Consider the following 17,938-nt stretch of genomic DNA (forward strand, 5'->3'; position numbering starts at 1 on the left):
AGCATGTTAGCAGGTGGCGGCGCGAGTGTTTGGACAGAGCTGGCTCAGTGAGTGAATCTTGGGTTGTAAACACAGCTAATTAAACAGGATTATTTAACATTTTGCATCTTCATTTGTCCCATTCTGTCTCAATCGAGTCCCAACACGCGCCTCAATTAACCTGAACGTCTAAATGCCACGAGATCGTCTTCATCCTCGCTGCTGTTTCCTGTGGATTCAGCACTCGAAGGCAAACAAAAGACCAGCGCTGAGGAGAAAGACGTGTTGGAGAGTGTGTGCGCGCGGCTCGAGATCTGTTTGGAAAGGACGTGGAGTTGAATCACTCATCTCTGCCTGTCTGTCTCTCGCTGCCAGCAGACGGCCGCTGCCAACGGCTCCCCAGGAGGTGTGCGACGGCCAGCCTGGCAGAAATGTGTCTAATGTGAGATAAGGTGGCACTCTACTGAGGATAATTCAGCCGCTCGCTCTTTGCTCTTCACATCAAGGCAGGAGGGGAAGATGGCGGTCACAAAGAGAAGAAAGACTGAAACACAAGCCGCTTGAGAACACAGAGGGGCAGAGAAAGAGAGAGAGAAGCAGAAAGAAATGGATGGATTTAGAGTCAGACGCTGTGAGAGAGAAAGAGTGAAGGAAGAAAGAAAGAAAGAAAGAAAGAAAGAAAGAAAGAAAGAAAGAAAGAAAGATGAACAAAAAGATGTTTATTTTTGTTATATAATTTATTATAATCTTTATATATAAAAGATTATATATATATATAAAAAATGTTATATATTTTTGGATTTATGTAGTTTTTAAAATTCTCTCTCTATATATATATTGGTTTTTTTACCTTGTTTTTTTCTGATTTTATATAATTGAGGGTTTTATATTTCAATTTTAAAAAGTATATTTTATTTAATTTTATATTTTTTTAAATACATTTTATTTATATTTTATTTTGTTTAAATGTATAAATAGAATTTAAAAAATAGAGACAGTTATCAAACACTTTTTTTTTTTTTAAGACTGCATATTAAGTTAAAAAATAAATTATAAAAACCAATAAAATAAATTATACACACACACACACACACACACACACACACTTAATGTTATATATTTCTGGTTTTATTTATTTTCTAAACTCTATATATATTCTTTTTTACCTTGTTTTTTCTGATTTTATATAATTGAGGTTTTTAAGTTATATTTTATGTTGGATAAATATATAAATAGAAAAAATAAAAAACAAATGTCAAAAAAACTTTTAATTTAAGCCTGCATGTTAAATTAAAACAATAGTCCAAATTTGCCTCTAGAGCACTGGTTCATTTAATTGCACTCAGCCTAGTTATTTTTTCCAGCTGAGATCACATGAATCACAAACTTTCCTTAAGATCGATTAGATTTTGATTAGAATCCATCTCAATCATCTGAGGAGGCAATTCACAGACGATCCAGATCATAAACATCACAAAACATCTGCTGAATGTCGTTATTCCGACAGGGAATGTTTTAGCTTCACACTACAGATGAGCAAAAGCTGTAAAAATGACATTGTCCAGATGTAAACGTGCATGATTAGTACATGTGAAACAGAGAGAAACAGACCGAAAGAGAGAGAGAGAGACACACATTTATAGATTTTAGAGAAAAGGGAATGAGAGAGCGAGAGACATGGGGGTCTGTCACGATGTTAACGGATTGATTCTCGTTAAGTGATATAAATGAGCGTCTCTCTTCAGACTGCCTGAGCTGTAAGCACACCACAAAGACTTTAAGAGCAGTGCGGAAAAATAAACTTTCAAATCCTCCCAAAATATCTGAACTAATGCATCAGACTCCTGACTCACAGGAAGTGCCCAGCGCTCGTCCTCAAAGCCATTCTCTGAAGTGTTTGGACCCAGAGAGGTGAATGTGAGTCAAAAACATCTCCTCAACTCATCTAAAGCTACAGTCGTTCATTTATACTAGTCTCGTCGTTACAAAGATGTTTTATTTTACAGCTAAATTCAGAAGCCATGCCTTCATTGAATGCATTGGAACATACATAGAGAAAACAAATCATATTACAATGATACTAGTGAGCAGAGGAAAAAAACATTTGAACGAGAAAAAAAAAAATGCACATTAAGAAATGAAATTGCATGTACAACAATTTGGTTGAGTTGGTCATGTGACTCAGAGCTCCACTCTGACTGGCTGAGCTCTACAAAAACATGCTTCTTGCAAAGTAAAGTTTCATAGGCCAATTAAACGTTGTACTCGATATTTGTGTGCTGTCCATTTTATGATTATTAGAGCAGCATGTCATTAGCCTAGCAACATGGCAACTTCAAACTCTTGTGTAATCAATCATGAGCACTAGTCAGGGCTCTTGTGCACTTCTCAAGAGGGAGCGCTAACGAGCTGCTGCCAATAAGGAACCATTCAAATCAGTCATTTTTAATTTAGAAAGAAGTTTTACTTCTGTTAGGATGCTGTCTATGTAGGCTGCTCACTAGGGGTGTGTCTTAATCAGTCTGGTGCAGTGAAATGTTCACCATTTAAACAAGCCCACAGTTTCACTATATTCACTTACCAGAAATGTTGACGTTTTCTTCACTCTCAAACCATCAGAAATGGAGGATGAGCGCATGATTCATGACGACACTAAATGAAAATGATGGACAAAATCATATTAGAATGATACATGGAAATAGAAAGAAGAATAAAAGACAAAAACCATGTTTAAATTAACGAATGAAAATGAAATTAAAAAAAAAAAAAAAGAAGAAAGAAAAAAGAAATGCACTCTGACTGACTGAGCTTTAAAAAATGTGTTTACTGTTAAATTAAATGCTGCAATTTCACAGGATTGCACCAAAAATGTTGCCAGAAACCATAAATGATCAGGTTAACCATTAAGAAATGGATATTATGACACTATAATAATGTACCTCGAATGTAAACATACAGTTAAATATATTATAAAACAATTATTATTTAAATGCACATGTTCTACATACAAATCTTACAAGTTGCATATTTGCACTTGTTCACTTGAGGTAAATTGTGTTTGAGTTCTCAGTCAGTTGTAAAATGCACGTCAACAGAGTTATTCAGACATGTTAAACGCAGCCGCATACAAGCGGAAAAGACTGAACGAGCATCGAAACACAGTTCACAAGACCAAGCGGCATCCAATGAAGAAAAATCAGCCACAGCGGCAGGTGATGTCAGTGGTCATTGTTTTGAGTGATGGCTGGAGAAATGAAGTGTGTGTGTGTGTGTCCTCATGAACACATCACTGCTGATGCTTATTAGTGTTCGCTGACTGCAGCTGCTTCTTCACAGTAAACAAACCAGTAACTAACTTTGCAAAAATGGCAATGGACATGTACTGCAGAGGTTTAACAAACACTAACATACAGCTTTGTGTATGCACAGGAGGTTCATATATATATATATATATATATATATATATATATATATATATATATATATATATACATATATTATAACAAAGGCTGAGACATCATAGATTAAAAATTGAGGGTAAATATTGCAAAGTATATTTGTAAGTACACATTGTTGTGGTATTTGCTGCACTAAATTTAATTAATGCTGATTTTATTAAAATGTTAAAAATAACGATTACATTTTTTAAAATTAGATTTACCTTCGTATTTCAGTTATATGTCATCACAAACAGAATAATAAGCTTATGATAGCAACTTTCACTTAATCAACATGATCACAAACTTAAAGGTAGGGTAGGCACCTTCAGAGAGGCTAGTTTTGAAAGCATAAGATCTCGCTCTTCCTTCAGAGCGTCTCCAAAACCACACCCCCTTCAAAACACATGAACGCACACAACAGAGTGTCACGAGAGACTGCATTAAATTACCTGATGTCTCAAAGCACATAACATGACAATAATAATGAACGTGAACAACTTAGAGCTCAACTTAGAGATTTGTATCACCTGACTGCTGCAGATTCATTTCGGTGTTGATAGTGTTGACATAGAAATAAATAAAAAGCATAAATCCAAGTTAGGAGGACATGAACAGCTCTGAGTAAGAACGTCACAGGTTGCAATCTTATAATAACGGTTATAACATGTAATGAACGCAGCATAAGCTTGTTGAGGTCAGTTTGTTCAGAAGGAACTGTAAAAGGTGTCTGCTGTTTGTTTGTGGCTCTCTGTGACTGACGTCTGTCTACAACACTGCATAGCCTTACAGAACGTGCTGCGTGTGATGTCTGCGTGAGCAGGTGTGCGGAGGTATGGAAATACATAGACTATATTGCCAAAAGTATTGGGACGCCCCTCCAAATCATTGAATTCAGGTGTTCCAATCAATTCCATGGCCAAAGGTGTATAAAATCAAGCACCTAGGCATGCAGACTGCTTCTACAAACACCAGTTGCCACCTGTGCAATAAGTCCATTTGTGAAATTTCCTCATTACTAAATATTCCACGGTCAACTGTTAGTGGTATCATAGAGTGGAAGCAATTGGGAACAACAGCACGTAAAATCACAGAGTGGGGTCAGTGCATGCTGAGGCACAAAGTGCACAGAAGTCGCCAACTTTCCGCAGAGTCAATAGCTACAGACCTCCAAACTTCGTGTGGCCTTCAGATTAGCTCAAGAAGGGTGCGTAGAGAGCTTCATGGAATGTTTTTCCATGGCCGAGCAGCTGCATCCAAGCCTTACTTCACCAAGTGCAATGCAAAGCGTCGGATGCAGTGGTGTAAAGCATGCCGCCACTGGACTCTAGAGCAGTTGGAGACGTGTTCTCTGGAGTGACCAATCACGCTTCTCTGTCTGGCAATCTGATGAACGAGTCTGGGTTTGGCGGTTGCCAGGAAAACGGTACTTGCCTGACTGCATTGTGCCAAGTGTAAAGTTTGGTGGAGGGGGATTATGGTGTGGGGTTGTTTTTCAGGGGTTGGGCTTGAACCCTTAGTTCCAGTGAAAGGAACACTTAATGCTTCAGCATACCAAGACATGCACACCAGTGCACAAAGCAAGGTCCATAAAGACGTGGATGAGCGAGTTTGGTGTGGAAGAACTTGACTGGCCTGCACAGAGTCCTGACCTCAACCCGACAGAATACCTTTGGGATGAATTAGAGCGGAGACTATGAGCCAGGCCTTTCGCCAACATCACTGCCTGACCTCACAAAGGGTGGGCCAACTCCATATTAAACCATATGGATTAAGAATGGGATGTCTTTAAATTTCATGTGCATGTAAAGGCAGGCGTCCCAAAACTTTTGGTCCTGAGACTTCCACAGAAGATATATGTACGCTTTAATATTTAGAGCACTTCTATAATTGATTGCTATCAGGATGTGAAGAGAGTTTCAAACAGTATAACAAAGTGTTTATGAAAAACATTGCCTATACCCTACCTTTAAGCATCTAAGTCAACCTCCAATAGTCCCACAGCTTTTAACAAAATTACTTCCATCTTCGCTGTTCGTTGATCTTCTGCAGCACATCACAATAAAGCATTTCAGCCGGACACACACTGAGAGGAGAAATGCAACGCTCCATGGAGAATTAGATGAGGTGAGATGAATGCGACAGGTCACTGTGAGACCACTGAGCGGCCGAAGACAAAATACTGTTCCCTGAACCGACCTCAGCCGCCTAGAGCTGAAGAAATGATACAGACCAGAGAGATTTCCACTGAATACATGCCTCATCCATGTATAAACCTACAATATCTACCTGAAAAATATCTACACTAAAAAACTCTGGGGTAAAAACAACCCAATTTGGGTTGAAAATGGACAAACCCAGCGGTTGGGTTAAATGTTTGTCCAATGTGCTGGGCAGTTTTATTTAACCCAACTAAAAATTGCTTAAAAATTGCTATATATGACTTAAAATGAACTCAAAATAGCTTGGAAATTAAAAATCAGACACATAATTACCAGAGGCAACAATAATAATCAAAAGGTGAACATTAATAAGCAATTTAATTTGCTTTTTATAACTTATAACTTATTAATAAATGTTCATTTCCAATATATTTTGGGTTCATTATAAGCAAGCAATACAGTAATTTTTAAACAATAGTTGAGTTAAATAAAACTGCTCAGCATGCTGGGCAAACATTTAACCCAATCACTGGGTTTGTCCATTTTCAACTCAACTTGGGTTGTTTTTAACCCAGCATTTTTTAGTGTGTAGTCTGGAGAGAAAAAAAAAAAAAATTAAATTAAATTCACAGATCAATCCTTTTGAAAGATCAATGCTCAAAGTCTGGAAAACCACACACACAAAAAAGAATACATTTATTTATAATAAAATAAACTGATTTGTCTTTAGAGGATCTTATGATTCACCAATCATCAGAATGATATTCACCAATCAACAGAAAAGGTTTGAAAAAACACAAAAAATAATAAAAATTAATATATTTAAAATAATAACTTTTTTGATGAACGTTTTGAGGATCTTAAGATCCACTTCTTTGAAAGATCAATGCTTAAAGTCAACATAAAAACATGTTCACAATCCAAAACAGGACAGTCAACGAGGATTTAAAAAAATAAAACAGAATGAGACCATATTACACAATTAATAAGGTGAATATTGAATTAATGTTGACTACAACATCTTAAAGACAGCACAGCCATGATTCTAGCAGAAGACGGTCAAAGACAACAGCATGTTTAGAACACTGTGTGTGAATTAAAACTCTATTGGCGTAGAAAATGAGATTCCTCTTTACGCTATTGCTATTCATCTGACGTGTGCTGCTCTGCGGCGAGCGTCCGGCGGGTCTGCGCTCTTTGTTTCATTACTGTGAGGTCAGAGGAAAACAGAGGTTTTAAGTTGTTGTTGACATTAATTAAGCCTCGTTACCGCAGGCCACGGTATTCCCAGCGGCAGGGAAATGAACACAAAGGTACTGAACACAAGCACGTTAAGCTGTCGATCACTCCAGAGACTCAGGCAGTGGGTCTGGTTTAGATGAAAAATGAACAATAACACAATGGCCGACCTAATTGGGTGAATCTCACTAAAATATGGCCAGTCAGAAAGGATGCAGTTTTATTTTGCATAAAGAAAATGAAGTCTATTTTTTTGCATTATGACATTATTTTCAAGACAATCAAGCCTTCATCCATGAGTAGAAAACCACATTCCATGGGCCTACTTACCCACGAGCACTTGTGTAAATCAACAAATAATGATCTTAATCTTTCCATAAATCTATTTGAAGCAAACACAGACTTAGTTTTAATCCAGTGCGCTCTGATCTGGCCAATCTTTCACTATAAATCTATCATAAGATCATACAAACGTCCAGGCCTCCATGTCATCTAATCCAGAGCATCAGCGCACATTCCTGATCTTACTGTATTGGCCCTCTTAATATTCCTCATGAATATCAGCTCTGATCACATTCTGCCCTTTAATTTCATGGTGAGCGACCCACAATTCAGTGTGTGAACTCTTTCATCAGCATGATGCATGCCTGGGTTCATCAGCACTGATTTATTCATTGGATTAGTCATCTATTGTTCATGCAATTGGAAAAAACTCTTAAATGAATAAAGAATATGCATTTATGAAATATTTCCATTTCCCAGTGTATATACTGTAGAATATGTTCAATATCCATGCACTATGGCTAAAAAAAAAATGTGAATCTTGAAATGCACATGACTTTTTCCTAGCTCTTTCTGCTTTTTTCTGTGATGCAAATAAGAGATAAGAATATTTTTGAAAATTTTAAATCACAAGCATCTTAATTTGGCTAAAAAGGGAAGATGTTTTGAGTTCACTATCAAAGCAATGCAAAGCAGTATCATAGTATGACCCATAAAATAACAATATATATTAAGGTAACCATTCTGCCCTATGGTATCAACATCTGATACCATCGAAGTTAAAGTGTAACACCAAATTTCAACCATGTTTTTGCAGAAACTAACATGTCAATACTACAGTATTCTTTAATGTACACCTAAAAACCAAATAAACACCATGAATATGGCAATTATTAGGTATAGTACATATCTTAGTACCATGGTACTTTTTTGTCAAATTAAAAGTCATAGAATGGTAACATCAGCATATTTTACCCATCGCAATTCCATGTTTTTGGAGATCAATACAGTTGCCTTTAAAACACTAACATTACCATTGCTGACCCCTAGTACTTTTAATATAAGGTTCAAAAGCCACAAAATGTTATTTCTGGACATTACTATAAAGCTTAAACCATGTTTTTTTGGATATAAATACAGTAACCATTGAGTACCATGGGATAGATCAACATTTAACACCTTTAGTGAAGCATACAGCCACAGGACATTGGTTAAAAAGCTATAGAATGGAAACACCATGTTTTAGCCGTTATAATACTGTATTTTAGATACTACCAATTTACCATGATATTGTTTGAAGTACCTTAAAGGACCTTTATATGAATATGTTAAACAAACAGTACAAGGCAATAGCATGGTATTTATTGAAGTTGTACCTTAATGTACCATGGTATAAAAGGTAATTATCCAGTACCATGATATCACCATCAAATACTATGGTACCACCTGTCAATAACCACAGTGCAGTTGTGTGGTCTGGTCGGTATTCTGCGCATCTCCATCATTGTGCCTTTTGCGCGCAGTTCGGCTTCAAATTACACCCGTTACGAACCTCAACCCCGTTAAAATTCGAGTATAGAACCGGATCGATCCCACAAATCTTACCGTTGTTGGATATGTGGTTCTCCACGTCGTCGCTTCCAGCTTGTCTGAGACTGGCACTAAGTTGGATATAGAGTCCCATACAATGTAAACTCCTCAGAATCACTCCAAACGCGCCCATCACTGCTCCCTGTAAAACACTCTCTCACATCAGGTGAAAATATACGGCTTTAAGAGATAGATCCAGGTGTGGTGAGTGTTTACTGGTGGTTTTTGTCCCTGATGACAGCAGCAGGAGAGGTTGAGAGGAGGCTGCGTGTGTTTGCAGTCGCCCACTGATGCGATTTGATTCTCCGCGAAGAGAAACTCCCCGGATCTAACCAATGCGGCGGAGGGATGGAGTGCGGCGGCTGTTATTAGGGAATTTCAATCAGGCGGAACAATATTATGAAGAGATTTTTTTTACAGCGAAACGTTGCGCGAACGGTCAAAAATCAACGGTCGTCGCGGGTGGAGGTAATTTGAAAATGTTTCTGAGGTAAATTTAACTTATTTTTTGACTGTAGACGTTTTTATATCAGTCATCAACAAAAATTATATTGTTGTCATCCAGTTTAATGCGGCTTGGATTTTTTTTTTTCAGTATCTTGGACTGAGCACAACTGCTGCTGCTTTGTCTATACTCGAAAGGCATATATTACGGAATACTGCCTACTATTTTATAAACATATTATGTTAAACAATGTTTAGTGATAGAATGATTAATCTGGATTGACCTAAAAAAAAAGAAAATGTTGTCATCATCAACTTTAAGTTGTTCGAAGCCTGTATGGCTTACTTTCATCTGAGGAACACAAAGACATTTCAATATAACTCAATGTTTTTGCGGAGGAAAGAAATACAGATTTGACATAAGGATGAGTAAATTATTTTTGTCAACTTTAAGAATTAATTTAATTTAGTTAATTTAAATTCTACAATTGTGCATATATATCTTTATACATCTACATTTTACAATCATTAAATTATTATATCCACTGCATGATACAAGCAACAAGTCAAGTTATCATATTACTGATTGAAAGAGTAATTGAATAATGAAAAACATTACCTCTAGGCCTTTCACCAGGCTGAAAATGAAAGGTTAAGCACATTGTATTGTGGAACACAATAATCAGTGTGCTTCGGATGCCAAGCAGAAAATGTAAAAACAATTGCATATAATGTATTGTACACAGAAAATGTACTAGTAGTATGCTATTCTGAAGATAGTCAATGATGTAAAGGCGGATTAGACTCAATACTTAATACAAATATAATACATAATATTTAGTTATAGCTACTAAACTTTTACTCAAGCAAAATGCACAATGATTTATACCCAAAAGGGTAAAGCCTGCATAGCCTATGAATATGGAATATGAATATGTACAGTACTTTTTTGTAATGATAAAAATCATTTTACATGTTTTTTTGGGAGATAAATACTCAGCTATCCAAGATCCTACTGACCTACTAAATGAGCAAGTCATTTCAACCTTTCCCTGTGACCTGCAAAATACTGGGTACTATAAAGTGGAAATAAAAGAATATTCCCGCCACAGGTTTGTATCAATTTATCCGATGCAAGGAGGTGAAAATCAGCGCTCACAGAGCTCAACTCAATCACTCGGAAAAAGACAATTATTCCGAGCTCTCTGGGCTGTGAAATTGCTGTTGAATCACCGTTAGCGCGCCGTTGTCATAATCACTGATAAGAGATGCGTGCTGGGATACCTGCCCTTCCCGTCAATTCAAAATGCAAATAACGATCCTGAGTTTTATACGGGTGATTTCAGAGGGTGGGGTGGGGGAAAGCAGATGTTGCTCTGCGTGAGTCGTTGCGGCCTCCACCCTGCCATAGCACACCATCGAGACAAAAGTGATTGGCATTCGCAACCGACAAGCATCGCTACGGTAATGAGCGTGTCCTTGAAGCGCGCCAGGCGCTCGGCCCTGTTCTGTACTTACCGCTCATTTGCATTTCAAGTTTGATGCGTTGGCAGAGGCGCATCAATAATGTTCTCAGCACACACAATTCATCATAATGTACAATTCAACAGATGGGTAACTGTCGCACATCACCTCCTCCAATTGTCGGCATTCCTCTACAGTATTTACGCCTCCCTCTCTCTGCAAACCATCTCCCTGGTAACGACGAGAACTAGCGGCAATCACTGACCTCCAGAGATGCAGGGAAATACAGAGATCTCACAAATAAAGCTGTGCTACGCCAATAGAAGCACGGAAAGGACAGCCAGAGAATATTTAATATGCCAGAAGCATCAGCCGGGAGCGGGAAAGTGGAGCTCCTCCAGGGACAAGGCCGATGGATAAACAAAAGAGAACGTGCGGAGAAAGAGTCGGCAAGATAATGACTCTTGTGCACTTGTCCCGGGGCTAAAGGACAGGAAGTTATCACTCTACGACAACAGGGCGGAAAACAAGGGCCTTCTACTGGTGCATACGAGTGCTTTGGAGCCGGTCTACGGCGAACGATGACCACAGGGGCCTCTAGCTGTCGATGTCTGATAAAGTGCAAGCTGTAATGAGACTGCGGCACTTAATTAGCTGGCGAAATGCAGAGCCGCCCTTCTCTACCCGTCAAACGAAGCCGATTCATCAAGGCCTGGAGCCACACAGAGATGTTTTTGTTACTAAAATAATAATTTCCCTACATAATGTCTGTGCTAAAGCGGTGGCCCTCCAGTGAGTATAAATCCAACGTAATGGCCCCCCGTTCACCCTGCCGAAGAACTCCGCTGGATTGATTCAATTTGGCTTTAGAGCTTTAACAATCATTCTCAGCCTTCAGCTGAAGACTCTGTCCGTACTGAAGGAGAGCTTAGTAAGCAAACTGTCTCTATACGGCAGAACGTTTCCTGGCCGCGGCGATACATACTCTGACCCCGTGGGAGAAAGGAAGGCAGAGATTGTAAATTAACAAGGGATGTAAGAGAGGTTAGAGAATGAGAGAGAGTTGTAGCATCTTCACGCTAGCTCAGCAAGCCTGCTATTAGCAAGGGATTTTAAATCTCTGGCTCATCGCCACTGGACAAACATCTAATTAATGGCCATTAGAATCACAGCAGCCATATCCTCTAATGGAAAGAGAAAGATCAAACCTAGAGCACGAAAATTAACAACTGCAACTATACACATAAGCAACGCTATATCTATATATATCAAATATTCCTGTAGATCAAACAGTAACATACATACATATACATACACTGCATACACTGTATGTTATACATCTTTCAACAACATTTCAGGGTTCCCACAGTTATGGAAAATCTGAAAATATTAGGAAAATTAAAACGGTATTTAAAAGCCAGGAAGAAATGGAAATAAAAATCACCAAATAATACTCTACTCTAAAATATTTTAGCAAATAGATATTTCTTGTTTAAAAGATTCAGTGACAAATCAGTCTGAATTGAAAATAATTTAAAAGCTTTATCCAATAATTGGAACAAACAATTGGAAACGTCATAGAAAAATCATCGAAATGTATTGGTCAAGTGTGGGAACCCTGAAATGTACCTTCAGAAGTTTGGCTTAGATATTAAGAAGCCAAATATTTAATTGTCAGAAATCCAGAACTCCATATGGTGACATTCCCCACTGAAACTAAAATAAAAGAATAAACAAAATTAGAATTTGCTGATTTGACGAGAGAATGGCTAACACTGCCAGTGACACAATGGTGTGCGTTGTTTGACACATATTCCTGGTAGAAGCAGCTTGACAAAAAAATTAAAAAATTCTTTGACAGAAAAAGCAACATACAGTTTCATGGCCAGTAAAATCCACAAGCCATTAGCAGTTTTAAAAAGTTAGAGATCCATACAAAGGGACCTAAACGATGAGATGATAAACAAAAGACTGAAAAGACACGATCCTTCGCCTAATCAGCTGACTGCAGGAACGCTGGAGTGGAGAAAAGAGTCATAAACATGACATTTTCCTAAATTATGTTTCAGCACAAGAGTTGTTCTTTGCCTGAGTTGGTCTAATGAGGCATTAAGGCTTGTGGAAGGTGATGTACGAAATCTAGTAAAGGAAACAGCACCAAGTAACAAAAGCACAAACTTTTATTACAAGAAAATGTAAGTTGTTCTGACACAAAATATCTATCCTTAACAAAAAATAGACAACAACTATAAACATAATCAAAATGTGTCAGATATCAACAGATACAATATCCATATCCAATCTGTCGGGATACAATCAGTCACTCAAATGGTTAAACATCAGTTTTTTTCTTTCGCGGCTTCTTCAAGGAAGTCGGGACAGGATAATGATTAAAGTCAAAATCCACATAGCTTCACCTAGTCGTCAACCGCAACAGAGAAATGCTGCGGAAAACCCGCGTCGAGCTCCAACTGGATTTTTAGAAGTTCTCAAGTAGTTCCATAATCCTCTTCTGCTCACTTTCCTTAAACTCCTCGGTCTTGCCGTCGCCAATATTTTCTGCATATTCTGAAAAACGAGAGGAAAAATTAAACAGGATGTTTAGTAATTTGGATGAATTTCATGTACACCAACAAGCCCTGCCAAGAAACCCTTCCTAATGCTGTCTCAAAGGAGAGGCAGCATACTTTAATCCGAAAAAAAATCAAAGGGAGAATTTGTATCCTTGAAAGTTTTTTTTAAAAATTTGTCACACACTGCCCACCAGAGTTTATTTTCAGACCTCCTTCTTCATGTATGAGCTATGGAGGAAAAAGACTAAGCTTTAGAAAAAGCTAAAGTCTGCAGTTCGGGGTTTGAGGTGCCAGGATTTAAGAAGTACCGTCCTTAAACGGCAAATAGCTTTAAGATCCGTGGCCGTTTGATGTGTGCCTTTGAGAGCGTGTCCCTCAGTCAGATCAAATCTGCCGTTTTGATTGAGGTCTGGCTATTTCGGGACACTCCAGTTTCTTGTAACCTGCAGCGAGCTGGACCGGTGCCCAAAAACTCATAGGGCTACAGAGGTTACGATAAAGGCAGCATATGCTTAGAATGAGACTTTTATGACCGCTCTGGACCAATGTGATCCGACTGCAGTGAGGACACTTAAAACAGTCCACGTATGAGCTTGAGAGCTCTTATTGTTCTCCTCCAATAAAGCTCTGAAATGGCATCAGCATCTGTATTTAGACTCAAAAAAGCCAGGTTTGATGTCACCGATCAACGCAATCTGTTCCTCGCAGTGTTATGACCCTACTGAATGTGTTGAGTATTAGAGACTGTGAGTATTGCTTGTTTGTTTGAATTGAATATTGTTTGCATCTGAGGAAATTTGTTGGTATATTTGACCCCTCTGCCTTTTTCTGACACTGATTTTGGATTGCCCTTTCAATTTTGTTTACCTGGTTGTAAATATATTGTAAATACTGAGTATTTGGGAAAGTAGGGAGTCTGACGCCACTTTTGTTTATTGTAAAGGGTTTGATCTCTGTTTTTTGGTAAGGGAGTTAGGTTAGTATACTGTATTTTTATTTTATTAGGGTTTAAAAATAAGGAAGTTTTGTTTGTTATTTTGGCCCAGTCAGCTCCTGAATCAAGAGTCCCAAATTAAGTTTATAAATTTATCATTCAGTGCGTTTACATGCACCCTCATAATGTGATTATAAAGGGATTTTGGCAACATTGCAAATAAACTTTTCCTCATGTAAATGCAATACTTTGATTAAAGTAATATGATTAAGCTAATAATCATAGTAAGCATAATCACATTAAACTATGTGGTGCACGCTGATTTTAATTGCAATAAACAGGCATGTAAACACCTTAATTGCTTTGTTCCCGCTCTGACCAAAGTGCGCATGTGCTCGGACATACACGGATGCCATGTGTTGTTCACACAACTTCATGAATGAACTCCATGACATGATTCTGAAGTTTTCTCTCCACCAAATCACTAAACTCTGTCAACACAAATCACTGCGCAGTCTCTGCTCTGTATCTTCAGACAGCGTGAAGAATGCGACGACAGCGTAGGCAAACCTGGCATTGCAATGTTCATCACTGTGCGGAATAATACGCCAGTACGTCCATAAACATGTATTTTGAATTTGATGTGATTACATTAAAACAATGGCCAGTAACATGCATACTATATGCCTATCTGAGTGTGGTATAACCATACTTATATAACCATCCAAAAACAAAGTTAATTGTCATTTGTCAAACAACAATTGCTTTAAAAAGGATCTATTATGCCCTTTTACAAAGTCTTGATTTTGTTTTTGGGCTCCACTAGAATAGATTTTCATGCTTGAATGTTCAAAAAACATAATTTTTCACATAGTTGACATTGTTGCAGCTCCTCTCTTCCCAGTCTGTCAGTAACACTCTGTTTAGTTCCTGTCTCTAGGAAGTCCCTCCTTCTGAAAAGCACAATGTGCTCTGATTGGTCGGCTGGAGCAGTGTGTTGTGATTGGTCAAGCGCAAGAGCATGTTTGGGAAATGTCCCGCCCCTTACAATAACTGTCAGTTTCAACCGGGTGTGTCTCATACGTCCTGAAAAGTGAAGCCGCGGGCTCTTTGATCGCCCCCTGGAGGCTGGATGCAGTACAGGTCATAAACCCCGCCCTCTCAATGCAGTCGAATGAGACTTCAGTGAAAACTTAAAAATAAATTCTGCTTCAAATGAAACTTTCTGAAAGATGGTTCTGGTCATTTAAGGTAGTTGTTATCACGCTGATATATATTCAATTGTTCGTTTTTGTGATGATTTAGATTTTAGCTAGCAATTTGATGCTATAAAAACGGGGCGTGTCGTCGTGATTCGAAGTTGATTGACAGCTTGTCTGAGGACTGTCGGAGCTTCGAGGGGAGATTGAAGATGTATTAACTAACTGTTAATTTTCGATTTCTTTGTTATTTAACACCAACAAAATGAGTTGTTCAGCAGTAAACTGTACTAACTGACCTACAGGATCTGACGGATCACTGAACTTTTTTCTGTAACATTAAATGTGGGCGTTATAAGCTAATTAATAAATGTTATTAGTTAAGATAACACACCTAATGTTAACCATGTCGGGAAAAAGCAGGTGATCGTTATCTGGCAGTTACTTATTATTTTTATGGGTATAAAATAATAATTAGCAGGACAAAACTAATGATAGCTTACTCTAATTACAGCAATCGATCTCCTGTAACGTTAGTTGAACTTGATTTAAAATGGCAGGACCGTTTCTGGCGATTTAGAGTTGTTTCTAGTGGCATATTATATTGATTTTATCTACTGAATTTGCTGTTTCAAAAATATTATTGCTCTAGAAACAGAATAGCCTATTATTTTATAGGTAGACTTTTAAATTGTGTATAATTTTTATAGTCTATTTAAAATACATGAATGATGACGCAGTCGCCTGGGCGGAAGTTTGATATCGCGACTCCGCCTCCGGCTCCACGACGATTCCTTCTGCGCATGCCCAGGCTCCAAACTTTTTTTTTTCTGACGTATTGCGTAACGTGTCAGCGCCCATTCATCAGCCCATTTTGGCTTCAGTTCAATACAATGGAAGGAAGCGGCGTCGCGTCGTCCATCTTTTTTTACAGTCTATGGTTTCAACACACTCCTGACTAACTCAACCATGCCCCACCCCTTTATTCTGCATATGAATTATTTAAATGAGGAATACTGTGACGTGTTCATTCCCGGAAGAAAACTCAAGACTAATGACAATGGAGGCGTTTCAGGGAGTTCAGAAACAGCGACACTGATATTAGGGCTGCAGGATTAATCGGATGATTAGAAAAAAAACATTGAAATCACACTTAAATGATTTAGCTTATTGCGATTATGAAATCGCAAAGCTGCGATTATTTATTATGCGTGGCTCGTCAATGAAGTATGGCTCCAAAATGCTAATCCATCTGAAATCGCTTATAATGTGCATTTGAAAAAGCAACAACCATCTTTCCAGACATGAGAAGCATTTATTAACATCTTGTCCAACAAAAGAAAACATTTAATAACGTTTTACTCCAAACTCACTTCATAACGACAGTTGAGCGTCCTTCTGTGAGATGATGTGGCTTCTTACACAGAATAAGGCAGTCGTGTGTTTATTAATCATGGTTAATCAATCAAAACTTTTTTGAATATTCTGTTTATTCAGCTATAGCGATAGTATGGGATTTCCTGGAATGACGCGTGTTCTACTTCGGCAGCAAGGCATATTTGCAGTTTCTGCGCAAAAGCGCCCTCTGGCTTTCAAATGGAGAAGCATTTACTACTGATCATAGAGCCGTACAGCTCTGACAAGCTGCGCATAAAATAATCGCAGCGTTTGCCAAATCGCGTGCGATAAAATTGCGATAAATCATGCAGCCCTAACTGATATAGAGAATAACTCCTGCTGGAGCAGAGCTTTTTCATTCTCAAGCAGCAATATTACCCACTAAAGAAAGATGAACATGGAAAAAAGCATAATAGGCACTGCTTAAATTTATTTTATTATTTATAATGGCACTTTTGCTTTGGCATTTACCTTTATGCATTTGCCACACTTAGAGTGCATTGAAGGTACAGTTTACATTTTGTTAGTTCTTGCATTTGCAAAGAATCGAAGCCCATGACCTTGGCATTCCTAAGGACATGCTTAATTTGAGCTATAGGAACGCCTATCTTTAAAATAACGAGCATTGATAAATTGTTCACAATAAGACCAGCAATGTGCATCAAGAAAGTAAATAGGGTCCATTTTGATTTCAAGCTGACTTCAAGAAGTGTACACAGTAAGCGGCAAGCGTGTAAAGGTAGACATGCTCTCGGATTAGTTTCTAAGCCCTGCTCAAGCCCTGGGACAGAGGATAAAACCCAACACTAAATAAATATATAAATCAATAAGATGTTTTTTTTTATTTTTTAAGAAAAAAAAAGTGGCACACTAGAACACAAGCCCGAGGGCTGGAGAAAGCGGTTGAAATAACAGAGGGAGGATTGGGGGAGTCTGCATGCTGGATGATTTGAGAGGGATTATCCATTATGAGCTCTGAGATGCTGGAAACTTCAGCCCACTGCAGAGGCGCTTCCCACTGATACCAGTACACACAGCACAAGGTCACGCACGTAATAGAATGACACACTCCGTATGACTCAAATGTGGCCTTGCAGTGTGTCGAGGCTTCTGTAGGCGTTTTCATTTCCGAATTTATGCAGTAAAACACAGTCACCGCTGATCACAGCAAATGAAACCTCGTTTCACCAGTGATTTCCTGCCTAGCAGCTATTTTCTATCTAGGTAACAGGCCATT

The 17,938-nt window shown here is 38.2% G+C and overlaps 2 protein-coding genes across 2 annotated transcripts in view; both read right to left on the reverse strand.

Annotated features, from left to right (window-relative positions):
• LOC125259725 (V-set and transmembrane domain-containing protein 2-like protein) overlaps positions 1–8,989 on the reverse strand; it is a 54,102-nt gene extending 45,113 nt beyond the window's left edge. The window contains exon 1 of the mRNA XM_048177611.1: positions 8,705–8,989. Coding sequence (XP_048033568.1) covers positions 8,705–8,822 — 118 coding nt within the window. The 5' untranslated portion in view covers positions 8,823–8,989. The remainder of the gene's footprint in view (positions 1–8,704) is intronic.
• A 3,770-nt stretch (positions 8,990–12,759) lies between these two features.
• The window catches only part of ctnnbl1 (catenin, beta like 1), a 53,972-nt gene continuing 48,793 nt past the window's right edge, over positions 12,760–17,938 (reverse strand). Inside the window, 1 exon segment of the mRNA XM_048177610.1 lies at positions 12,760–13,165. Coding sequence (XP_048033567.1) covers positions 13,077–13,165 — 89 coding nt within the window. The 3' untranslated portion in view covers positions 12,760–13,076.

The sequence above is a fragment of the Megalobrama amblycephala genome, linkage group LG24 (genome assembly GCF_018812025.1).
Source record: "Megalobrama amblycephala isolate DHTTF-2021 linkage group LG24, ASM1881202v1, whole genome shotgun sequence".
Lineage (NCBI taxonomy): Eukaryota > Metazoa > Chordata > Actinopteri > Cypriniformes > Xenocyprididae > Megalobrama > Megalobrama amblycephala.